The following is a 13,420-nucleotide window of genomic DNA, read 5'->3' as shown; positions in this document are numbered from 1 at the left end:
TACCACATTGTGAAACTATACTGACATATTGCTTGCTATATTAAATCTCTGACAGCAAACTGTTACTGGTGTGGGTGTAAAACCAATGAAGTATTAGAAATGTGTTCTAAATATTCAGTGTTGCCCATCCTGCAGTTCTAGTACCTTCCTTTGTTCAGTATTGAGACATATTGAGTAGAGACCGTAATGGTGATTTGTTTTTAACACTTCTCTGCCCAGATCTTGGTCTCAGCCATACCGGAACCTGAGGGATCACAAATGGTGTCCGAAGAGGATAGCTTAATTCACTTGACGGTCACTCGCAGTAAGGTCATGACAGCTCAGTTTGAGTGCTATCAAAAGATTATGCATGAACCTGCTAAGATAAATAAAGGTAAGAAACAGAGATTCCGCATTTCAGCTATCTAGTAACATGTACAAGTGCTGCATGAATAAATAATTCATACCACAAAGTAGAATTAGTGTTTTATGCCTCTTCTATGTGAACTGGCTCCCTTCCTTATTTTTAGGAATAAATCCTAAATCTCGCAAGTGGAATAATGTATTATTCACGTTTTAACTTACTGTAAAGACAAGGGACCCCCTGATACTAATGTGAAGTACACCTAGGCAGGGAAATACTTGCTGTGAGATTTCTAGGGCTACTTCAACAACAAAACTAAAACATGATTATTTAAATAATAGTAGTGACACTAGGAATAGAAAAATACAAAAAATGTTTATTATGGAATACATGTATTAACATTTAAAGCTTCATGTTCATGTTGTTACAGAAAATGGCTATTTACAAGACTCACTAGTTATAATCACTCATCCATTCATGCATACCTTACTCTAGGGTTTTTTACACATTGTCAGCATATTGTAATGATTGAATGTCTGATCAGAATACAAGCGTGTATCAAGAGGGAGAGAGAGGACCAGAAAGCTAGTCCTTATCCCCCGAATTATATGTCAATAAATCAAAAATGGACTAGCTAAATAATCAAAAGAAAATAAATTATTTTAATTTATCAAGGACTCAAGTATGCTTTGTCAATGGTTTGTGGCACCTGGTAGGTGTGCTCATAAAGCCCTCACCCACCAACCTAGTTGGTGGCATGCTTCATCATCGGGCCCACCCAGTGACACCTAGCGTGTCCCGGGTGTGCTTCGACGCCTGAAGACAGCGGAGCAGGTATGTCGCACCGGTGCAGCGAAGGAGGCAGTACAGGTCCACGGCAGGCTCTGACCAAGAACTCAGGTCAACCCATGCCACTTCTCTAACCATGAAGTAGCACTTTTGACAAACCAGCGTGTTTTCTTGAGATGGGAATTCCCCACTCACACATAGAAAAACACTTTAGGGCGTGTATACACATAGTCTGGATATACACCCACTAATTTTAATTGCACACACCTTTTTTATCCGTCCTGAAGAAAGCCAGCATAGTAATAAGGCACTGGCTGAAACATGTTGACACACCCCAGGATGTGGGAGGTCGTAACTCGCCTCTAACATCCAATAAGCCTTATTTTTTAACCGCTGACGGTGACCCAGCTAATAAAGTGTATTTGCCCCTGGGCACTGGGATCCCCGCCAAGCCGTTTTAAATTCACAATCCATAACAGTCTTCACCGCACACACAGCGACATACCTGCTCCGCTGTCTTCAGGCGTCGAAGCACACCCGGGACACGCTAGGTGTCACTGGGTGGGCCCGATGATGAAGCATGCCACCAACTAGGTTGGTGGGTGAGGGCTTTATGAGCACACCTACCAGGTGCCACAAACCATTGACAAAGCATACTTGAGTCCTTGATAAATTAAAATAATTTATTTTCTTTTGATTATTTAGCTAGTCCATTTTTGATTTATTGATCAGAATACAACACATAATGATAATTGAAACGTAGAATCTCAAGGATTAATATACTAGTGGGGTGGTGAGACATCCTGGAAACCAGCCTACTAGTATATTTATCCATCAGATTCTACGTTTTAATTATCATTATGTGTTGTATTCTGGTCAGACATTCAATCATTACAATATGCTGACAACGTGTAAAAAACCCTAGAGGAAGGTATGCATAAATGGATGAGTGGTTGTAACTAGTGAGTCTTGTAAATAACCATTTTTCAGTAAAAACATGATCATGAAGCTTTAAATGTTAATAAATGTATTCTATAATAAACATTTTCTGTATTTTTCTATTCCTAGTGTCACTACTATTATTTAAATAATCATGTTTTAGTTTTGTTGTTGAAGTTATTCACGTTTTAACGCCAATTCTTCGGTTGGATCCGATTACCAGCATTTTAGGAAAGCATTAATGACATAATTGAGATTACTCAGTTGAGCCAGCCCGCTCTCAGAGCCTTTCTTTTTGTATAATTGTTTTTTTATGAATTGTATTTATTTATATTAGCTCCCATATCAGTAACACGGATATCACATTGTGAACGAGGGAACACTTGTCTCAGATGTGTATGGCAACTGGGAAGCATACATTGTGGTGCGAGCCCCAGGCTGGCTGTATCAAAACAAGCAATGCAAGGGAAAGTAGCCTACGGCGTATCAGCCTGTAAGGCAGGGCCCATCCTGACTAACAAAAAATAAAGAAACAAGATTCGTTTCTAGATATGCATGCACAAGAGGACTGCAAAACTACTCCTCAGACAAACACAACCAACAACGTTTGCAAATGCAAACTAAAGAAAACAAGGGAGGGAACTTAACTAGATGCAGAGCAGCATCTGTCTCGTAGCCTTCCTCATGGGAAACTGACAAACATGACTTCGGGTGACGGGTCAGATAATTATATCTCAAGGCTAGGGGTGGGGCCAAACAATTTGTTGAATTTAAAGGGCTGGCACAGTTGCCTGTTTCCTGCAAATGACTCCCTTCTATAAAATAAGGAGCGCGACCAGGAAGAGGGACAACGTGTTAGTGCAAATCAGCTCGACCCTTCAATGGCTGGCAGCCAAACATGGCATTGTAGCTGAATCTGTTCTTCACGGCACAGTGGATCAAGTCAAGCAATGCAGCAGTCTGATTGAACACAAACACATATTCCGTCCCCTATGCTCACACCCCATAATGTTTGAATTCTCAGAAATGGTATGGGATAAATCACTTGTGCTCAATGAAAAAATCATGTTGGGTAAGATGCAAACAAGCTGTTTGTATCACACAGGCCACATTTAGGTCCATGCACATAAAATACAATATTAACATGCACAAAAAATACAACATTAACACAGTGAAAATAGCATATTACTATGTAGTAGTTAGAATATGGTTTTAGTGAGTGCTCCCAAAGAATGTATTCGTTGCCAGGGATGTTATTTCAGCATATCTTATCTGACCCAAACAGCTGGTTTCAATGTGTCAGAGTGGGTACACAGGTACAATGGGCTACCTGCAGACTTCACTCTATAAGGTAAAAAAAAAACGAACTTTTGTTATTTGATTTTACACTAGCTGTGTAGCAACAAGTCAATTTATTAACACGATCTCACGAATATTATGTAAAGCTCCCATGAAAAGTTGACCGCTTACTTTCCAAACAATACCTTAAAGGATTCACTTGTGGTGCATTATCGCTCGTTATACTCTGTAGTTTAGTAAGAGCCGCACCCGTCCGGCCCCGCTGGTGATTCCACCTCACTGGGAAATGGACAATGTGGGTCGTTGAAAGGTTAGTTGGTTGTTATGTGCCTCCTGTGGAGTTAGTACAATGTTTTCCTCCCAATGATAGGAGTTTTTAGCTCCACTGTTATAAGGATGCACCAAAGACAGCAAGGATGTGATGGTTTTAAGGATTTTGACCATAGATGCCCGCTTTAAAAATAACACTTTGCCCTCTGGGCACTGGTGGGGCTCTTGAATGTTTACTACGTGGCTTTAATAGGGATGTCTGGCATCCTGTTCATTCAATGCGTGAACAAAGTGAACAAGTAGATGCATCTTCAAAATTGTGCTTGGGACAACAGTCAATGATCAGCAAATGATTATGAAGTTTACTGATCCTATCGAATACCGAAAACAAACACAGATGGAAGAAATTTTTGAAAACAATAACTTATTTGCAACACCCTACAACACACAAGAGTTCACTTCTCTTGACCTTAATTATTTGGGCATCATGAACTTTATTGTTTTTATTAAAATCATATTGCAACTGTTACAGATAACAATTATCGGATTAGTTAAAATACGTTATCCATATTTGGCTAACAATTTAGAACTATTAATACATTAAAACAAGATTGAAGATTATACTCCCCCGGAGCTAAAAGTCAGCAATTGTTACAATCATTGTAATGGCTGATTAAAGTCAGTCTTTTATAAATGGTCTGCTATATTAAGAACTTGATACAGATGACAGGTTTATTACTCATTGCTGAGGTCTTCCTTAAAATTCCAAGTTCAGGATTCTGGCAGTGATTGATGCCTTTGCAAAGGCTGTTTTTGGTGACCCTCCATAATTTCGTCATACAGCTGATGATACAATTACTTTTGCCATTGAAACACAGTGCAAAAGCTAATGTTATAGTCCTGTAAAAGTCTTTGTTGAAAATTAATATATATATTCAAAAGCTTTATTCGAGGATGCATCTCATAAAAGCACAAACATACATTTAAAATACATCATCAAACAATTGTTTCCTTGTTAAATACAATAGTTTAAAAAAAAATTAAGCAGACATACACAATTGGTTAAAAACAAAGAGATATAAAACTTGGTACATATTTACACGGGAGCCAGTAGAGATACTACATTCGGTGTACTCTTGGAAAATTAAGCACAAGACTTTTTCTGGGCCCAGGTCACAGAGGCTCTTTTGCTTGGAAATTCAATTTTTTGAGCCCTCAAATTCGAAGTTGTGAATGTATAATAGAGCCATCATTCTCTCATACATACTAAATAGTACACATAGTTAAATGTTGAATTTATGCCAGCCTTGTGTTGCCTCAGATACTGTTTGTAGATACCATCTGTTGGACAACATGTAGCCTGCTTCAGTTACACCTTCCACCTGTCTGCTGAATGCATGCATCCAAATCTTATTTTTACAGACTCACTATTGATTGTGCTAATAAATGCCTTCCTGCTAGCCAAGAGGTGATGACCTCTCATTGTTTAATCTTTAATCTTGCAAGATATAATGTTACTTTTCCTCTTCCACAATACACTTACTAAATGCACTTTTGTGGTGTTTGGTACTCTAATACAGTCTCTGCGCTCTGGCCACACTCATTCCATGTTCTATTTTTTCCCCTTCTGCGTCCATGGTATTTGTACAAAATATTGAGTTATAAATATAGGGATACAGAAATATCAGAAAAAAAATATTGTGATCGATAAATATCATGATGCAGAAATATTGTTGTCAAGAATATACATCTTTTCAGGTAAGTAATATTGTTGTTAAGAATATCATTGTTGTTAATATCGTTTTCAATAATATAGTTGTAAAAAATATTGTTTTTTAATTATCTTAATGTGTTTTAATCCATATATTAATTGTATGTATAATTGTTAATAATATTTTCAAATATAGTTTGTAATTTTAAGTGATTTATCATTTTTTTTATTTAATTGCTAATAATAATTTATAGTGTTGTAGTGGGTTGCTAGGTTTGTAGGGGTATAAGGTGGGTAGTTAATTCAGTAATAATTAATTAACTAGTAATGTATTATTAATAATTTAATTGAATATTAGTAATGTCAATTCTTTTAATAATTCAATTTTTTAGTTATATTTTAGATGTGGGTTGCTGGGTTTGTGGAAGTATAGGGTGGGAAGTTAATTAACTTATAATTAACAATTCAATAATAATTTATTAAGTCTTTAATTGATTATTATGTAAATTGTGTAATAATTATATTTTTTAGTTATATTAGGTGTGGGGTGCTAGATTCTGAGGATATAGGGTAGGAAGTTATAATTAACAATGAATTATTAATCTATTAATAATGTCAATGATTTTTAATTATGTAAATTGTGTAATAACGTTATATTTCAGTTACATTTTAGGTGTAGGCTGTCTGGGTTGTAGGTATATGCGATGGGAAGTTATGTAAGCAATAATGATCAATTATTTATTTATTAATAAATATTTAATTGATAATTATTTATGTACATTATAAAATACTGATTTATTTGAATTATCTTTTAGTTGTGGGTTGGTCGATTTGTAGGGCTATAGTGTGGGACATTAAGTAATAATGAATACATAATTATTAAAGAATTAGTTAATTGATTATCAACTATGTAAATTGGGTTATACTTATTTATTTTAGTTATAGTAAAGTGTGGGCTGCTAGGTTTGTAGGGGTATAGTGTGGGAACTTAACTAAGTAATAAATAAAACAATTACATCGATTTCTATTTATTAAATTGTATAATACTCATGTAAATTGTTTATTTTATTTTATATATATATATATATATATATATATATATATATATATATATATATTTGGGGTTAATTAATAATATTCATATTAAGAGTTTTATATTTGTTGTAAATTAATTGGGTTATTCAAATATGTTATGTGTGAAGTAAAGTACTTTCCCTATTGTCGTTTAGACTACAGTGGGAATAGTAAATGTAAACCCTCTGAAGTCCAATGCTTTCCCTACTTTAGCACTGACTGGTGTAGAAATAGTACATTTAATACCTCCGAAGCCAAAAGCTTTCCCTACTGTTGCATAAACTGGAGTGGGAATAGTAAATCTTACCTCTTCAAAGTACAAAGCTTTCCTACTGTTGCGCAGACTGGAGTGGATATAGCAAATCTTACCCCTCAGAAGTCCAACATTTTCCCTACTGTTGCACAGAGTGGAGTGGGAATAGTAAATCTTACCATCTGCAGTCCAACATTTTCCCTCGTGGTGCACAGACTGGAGTGGAAATAGTAAATCTTACCCATTCAAAGTGCAACACTTTTTCTATTGTCAATCAATCAGTATTTGTAAAGCTCGCTACTCACCCGTGCGGGTCTTAAGGTGGTGGTGGGGGGGCCGGGGCAGCAGACCCGTTCATCCGAAGAGCCAGGTCTTGAGAGTCTTTCTGAAGGTGTTCAGGGAGTGGCGTATTCAACCACGTATTCAACAACGTATTTAACAAAGCAGACGGAGCCATCTCACCCCAACTACGGAAAGTCATCAATATCTCCTTCGAGACATCTACATTCCCCGAAAGCCCGAAGCATGCCGAGATCAACACCCTCCTCAAGAAGCCCAAGGCAGACCCCAAGGACCTCAAGAACTTCCAGTCCCATCTCCCTGCTCCCGTTCCCGGCAAAGGTCATTGAAAAAATCGTCAACATACAACTTACCCACCATCTCGAGGACAACAACATCTTAGACTCGTCCCAGTCCGGATTCAGAAGAAACCACAGCACCGAGACAGCCCTCATCGCCGCCACAGACGACATCAGGCGCCATCTAGACAATGGCGTGACATCAGCCCTCATCCTCCTGGACCTGTCAGCCTCCTCCGACGCGGTTTGCCACCACACACTAAAAACACGCCTCCAAGAAGCAGGAATCCAAGAGAAGGCCCTCAACTGGACCACGTCCTTCCTCACCGGCAGAACCCAGAGCGTCCGCCACCCACCTTTCCGTTCTAAAGCAACCAACATCATCTGCGGCGTACCCCAGGGCTCTTCCATCAGCCTGACACTGTTCAACATCTACATGGCCCCCCTCGCACAAGTGGCCCGCCAGCACGACCTCAACTTCATCTCCTACGCCGACAACACCCAGCTCATCCTCTCCCTCACCAAAGACCCGCACACCGCCAAAACCAAACTCCACAAGGGTATGAAGGCCGTCGCCGAATGGATGAGGAGCAGCCGACTGAAGCTGAATTCAGACAAGACAGAGATCCTCATCCTCGGACCAGCCCCATCAGCCTGGGACGACTCCTGGTGGCCAACCACGCTAGGAGCAGCACCAACATCCACTGACCACGCACGCAGCCTAGGAATCATCCTCGACTCCTCCCTCTCCATGTCACAGCAGGTAAGCGCCATCTCCTCTTCCTGCTACAACACCCTCCGCATACTCCGCAGGATCTACAAGTGGATACCCACCGAAACAAGAAGAACAGTGACACAGGCCCTCGTCAGTAGCAGACTAGACTACGGCAACACACTCTACGCAGGAATCTCAGCCAAACTCCTACCACAACTACAACGCATTCAAAATGCCTCCGCCCGTCTGATCCTCAACTTCCCTCGCCGCAGCCACATCACCCCCCACCTGAGAGACCTACACTGGCTCTCCGTCGACAAAAGGATCACCTTCAGACTCCTCATCCACGCACACAAAGCACTACACAACACCGGACCAGGCTACCTTAACAGCAGACTCAGGTTTTACACCCCCGCCAGCCAACTCCGCTCTGCCGGCCTCGCCCTCGCCGCTGTTCCTCGCACCCAACGAGCGACCTCCGGCGGCAGATTCTTCTCCTTCCTCGCCGCCAAGACCTGGAACACCCTGCCCACCCTCCTGCAGCAGATCCAAGACCTACTCGCCTTCAGAAGACTCCTCAAGACCTGGCTCTTCGAGAAATAGCAGGCCCCCCCCCCCACCTTCCAGCACCTTGAGACCCTCACGGGTGAGTAGCGCGCTCTACAAGTAGACTGATTGATTGATTGAGTGGTGTGCCTGATGTCTGCCGGGAGTTCGTTCCATGTTTTGACGCGATGTGGGAGAAAGATCTCCTGCCTGTTCTGGCACTGTGGATGCGCTGGGTTTCGGCCAGTGCGAGGTTGGTAGATTGATTCGGTCATTGAGGTATTTGGGTCCAGTGTTGTGCAGGCATTTGTAGGCGTGGGTTAGGATTTTGAAGGTGACTCTTTTCTCCACGGGGAGCCAGTGGAGCCTACGTAGGTGTGGGCTGATGTGTTCATGCTGGGGGATGTCGAGGATGAGTCTGGCGGTGGTGTTCTGTACCATCTGGAGTTTGTGGAGAAGGGACTTGATGCCGGCATAGAGTGCGTTTCCGTAGTCCAGTCGGCTGGTGATGAGTGCGTGGGTTACTGTCTCAGGAGGGATCCATTTGAAAGTCTTGTGTAGGATTCGGAGGGTGTTGAAGCAGCTGGAGGTGACGGCGTTGACCTGTTGGTTCATGTTGAGGGATGAGTCGAGTACGATGCCGAGGTTTTTGACGTGGTCTGAGGGGGTCGGTGGACTTCCAAGGGCGGATGGCCGCCAGGTGTTCTCCCATGCCGAGGGGGTGGTTCCAAGGATGAGGACTTCTGCCTTCTCGGCGTTGAGCTTAAGGCAGCTGTTGGTTATCCAGATTGCTAGTCCCTGCATCCCTTTTTGGAAGTTGAGTCTGGCAGTGGTGGGGTATTTGGTGAGGGAGAGGATGAGCTGGGTGTCGTCTGTGTAGGATACGATGTTGAGGCTGTGTTGTCGGACTATGGCTGCAAGGGGGGTCATGTAGACGTTGAAGATGGTTGGGCACAGTGATGACCCTATGGGACCCCGCATGTGATGATCGTGGGGTCAGAGAGGAAGGGTGGCAGTCTGATTCTTTGGCTTCTTACGGTGAGGAATGATCGGATACAGCCTAGGGCTGTTCCTTGTATGCCGGCGTCATGTAGTCTGGCGATGAGTGTACGGTGGGAGACGGTGTCGAAGGCTGCTGATAGATCGAGTAGGATGAGGGCAACGAGTACCCTTGGGCCAAGAGGGTGCGGATGTCATCTGTGGCGGCGAGTAGGGTGGTCTCAGTGCTGTGGTTGCTCCGGATTCCGGATTAGGACGGGTCGAGGACGGCGATGTCTTCGATGAATCGTGTTAGTTCCTTGTTGACTGTTTTTTCTGCAACTTTGGCTGCGAAGGGGAGGAGCGAGATGGGCCGGTAGTTCTTGAGGTCAGTGGGGTCGGCTGTGGGCTTCCTGACACATACTTGAGTGGTAACAGCAGATTTAATCCCTTCAAAGCCCAATGGTTTCACTACAGTTGCACAGACTGGAGTGGGAATAGTAACTCTTACCCCTCCGAAGTTCAACACTTTTTCTACTGTTGCACAGACTGAAGTTGCAATAGTAAATCTAGCCTCTCCGAGGTCCAACACTTTCCTTACTGTTCTGCTGTTTGGAGTGAGATTAGTAAATTTAAACACTCTGAAGTCAAATACTTTCCCTACTGTTGCACAGCCTGGATGTGGAATAGTAAATTATACCACTCCTAAGTCTAATACTTTACTTACTGTTGACCTGTTTGGAGTGGTGACAGTAAATTTTACCCCTCCGGAAGCCTACGCTTGAGAGTGAGAATAGTATAGCTATTAGTGCCAGACTCCAATAACTTTCTTATTGTTTAAATATATCTAATAATAATATTTGTTTTTACATTTTCATAATATTTTTAGTAAATGTCTGTTTTGGGATTTGAATATCTTTAAATTTTATTTGGTTATTTATTTAATGTTTTGCTATTTATTAGTTGATATTTTGCATGTTTCATATATATGTGTGTGTGTTTATATTAGTTTATATATATTTGTATAGAATTCAATATTATTCAAATCTATTTAAGTTCCATTATATCAATGTTATATATTAAAACATTAAAGATTTATTATTTAAAACTATACATATATTAAAAACTGATATTTTGATATCTTTTTAACGATATTAGTATGAAACGATATTCAATTTTTTTATATTTTAGCACTTACCATTATAAGTACAGGAACACAATATTTTTGTAAACAACATTTTTGACACAATATTTTAGTAACACAATGTTGTTTTCGATATTCTGTTAGTGATTTGTCTCCATGCTCTCTTTCGTCAACTTGAAATCCCTTCATTAATCGCAGGAATAAAATTAAGCAACCCACACATATAACCTCCACACCTCCCAGTGCCTGCTACTTCCGTCTACCAGTCATATAATTCTCCCACCACCTTAGCTTACACTCTTCCAAGATGTTGATTAACACTCTAGTCCATTTGAAGCCCTCAGCATGCTGGACCACTGCAACAGCTACTCCCCCCATACTTCTGCAACGTGTAGCGCAATTCTTCGTTGCAGTGCTCAAAACTCTACACAGCAGCACTACCCCTCAAGCTGCTGCACCAGAATCTTTGGATATGCAGAGAAAATTACATTGTTTCCTGTTTGGGTTCTCACACTCCCTTAGTACCAAGGTCATTTTAAGACCATTTGCTGCTACCGGCTGCCCAATTGTGACCATTTGTGATGGGGCAATAAGGCCTTTCTTTATGTAAGACCAACTTTGCAGTTTACCTAGACCCTCTCCTTTCAATGCCAAGCTGCACACATCACAAATCCAGCATTACTTACTACTCATGATCCACACGGGGTCAAGATTCCGGTCATTTATCTTCCACCCCCTCGGATCTGCCGGCTCCCCTGTGCACTTTTAAAATGGCCTTCATGCATCACCTTCTTTAAATAGAAGTGCATCCTTCTCTACTAACAAGCTCACTTTATTGACCCTAATTGTGAGTTTTGTAATCAACTTTGACTGTCTCATTCGTCTCATTTACCTCAAGCTCTTGTCTTTGTTGTCATTCAGATCGAAGTTATTATAATATATATAACTTTATGTACTCCCCAGTACCAAAATGTGTGCTTATGAAGGCCAACGAAGACTCGAAGGTCGCACTTTGAAATCTAGTGACTACATTCTGCCGACAGCCGCTGTGTGATATACTTCCCTCTGGCTCATGTGCATAAGCCCTAGCTTTGTTCATTAGTGAGTTTGGGTACCACATGGGTTCCGTATTCAGGGCACGTGGTTTTCTTTTAACTTGGGCACCACTGGGTGTAAGTCACGATCACCTGTCTTTGTAGGATACATCAAGCTACCTTTGAAGAGAAGACAATAACTTTTGTTTTACTAGTAATAGCCAATAAGGGCTGAGGAAGGGCCTTGGGAGCAATACCAGGGAGAATACAGTGATGAAATTGCAAACCACGGTATGCGGTGAAATGAACCAAGCAGTCAGATTTTAATTTTTGGGTCACAATGTGATGTCCCCATCCAGTTAGCCTTTGGGGATAAAGGAAGTAATGTGGTAGCATTAATGGAACTGGAGTCATTGCATTTAATTCTATCAGATTTGGCATTAAATGAATTCGGACATCTAGGACCAGTGTCAAAGAGTCATTTTGTCTGAGATCAGTTTATTCAGGGGTGAACTTCGTCTAAGGCATCTCACTTATCTTCAGATATTGCCTTGTGGTCATTTAGATGAGATAAGTGTCCTTCGATCAGATAACTTAAGCTGCAACAAAGACATATAATGGGGTTCTAAACTTCTAGTAGCCTTTTGGGTTATTCTACTAAAGGAGCCTTTCACTTGCCGAGGCTCATATTCTAGTGTACTACTGTTTACTGTATTTAAAACAAGCATTGAAAATGCAATAGGTCTCGCCATTGTTTAAGTTAAAGCAATACTGTTTGTAATTAGGTGGATTTTTAGGTCTCGCGCCTGCGTTGCACTGCACAGCACGAGACCTTCAGTGAGCAAAAAACAGGGTTTTAGCACTGACCTAGGAATCGCACTCGCTCGTGCGTGTGCGATTCCTTTTAGGCTACCCCATTGGCCTTTGCGTGCGTTTTTTTATAAAAGACTGCACTCAATTGGCCAAAGGCGGGAGGATTGCTCCTCCCACAGCCTATTGGTGTCTATTACGTGCTTGGTTTGCGTAATAGACACCAATAGGCCATGTGGTTTCAATTATCGTGCCCAGACACGGGCGAGATAATTGAAACCCCTCTCGGGCTTTTTTTTTTCTGGATCCATTTCACGTGGAAGCAAGTAAATGAAAGAAGCCGTGTTTTGTTCGGCCCCACTTTCACCTGGCTTGTTAATTTTATGACTGGTTTATGTCCGCTTTTGGATTTTTTAAAGAAAGGATATGTATATTTGTACTGGTTATAATATTTATGTCACTATCAATAACGTGGCGTAACTGCTTAGTCAATAATTCACCTCCGTCCTGTAAATGGCGTACCTGTGCCTCGCGCCCCCCTTCCCTCCACACTTGATATTTTTGTATTCCTCCATGCTCGATTCCTAAGGCACATCCACTTCCATCTGATGATGATGTGGTTGCTGAATTACCTGGGACAGTCTCCAAATTGTCGGGATTGTCCCAGGAAAACCGGGACAGTTGCCACGCATGATATAAACATTTAAAGAGCTGGAGCGAACATTGCGCTACGTCCATGGCCGTTTTGGGGACCATGTCACGATGCAGCTTCTGTGAAAGCCTGTGTCATATTACATTCTTGTTTAACTCTGAGGAGGAGGCACTTAAACTAGAAGGGCGTGGTGCGTGCTTAAACATTGGAAGCACCGGCGGATCTCCCACGTGCACCTGAGCTCAGCTGAGGGCCCAACGCTACACCAATAGGGAGTGCGCGAGA

General features: G+C 41.4%; 1 protein-coding gene across 1 annotated transcript in view; it reads left to right on the top strand.

Annotated features, from left to right (window-relative positions):
- Positions 1-13,420, top strand: part of CALCRL (calcitonin receptor like receptor) — a 264,434-nt gene that overhangs the window by 112,204 nt on the left and 138,810 nt on the right. Inside the window, exon 3 of the mRNA XM_078680481.1 lies at positions 220-373. Within this exon, the coding sequence (XP_078536607.1) occupies positions 220-373 (154 nt within the window). The remainder of the gene's footprint in view (positions 1-219; positions 374-13,420) is intronic.

This window comes from Lissotriton helveticus, chromosome 3_1, assembly GCF_964261635.1.
Source record: "Lissotriton helveticus chromosome 3_1, aLisHel1.1, whole genome shotgun sequence".
Classification (NCBI taxonomy): Eukaryota; Metazoa; Chordata; class Amphibia; order Caudata; family Salamandridae; genus Lissotriton; species Lissotriton helveticus.
This window is presented reverse-complemented; position numbering and strand designations above follow the sequence as displayed.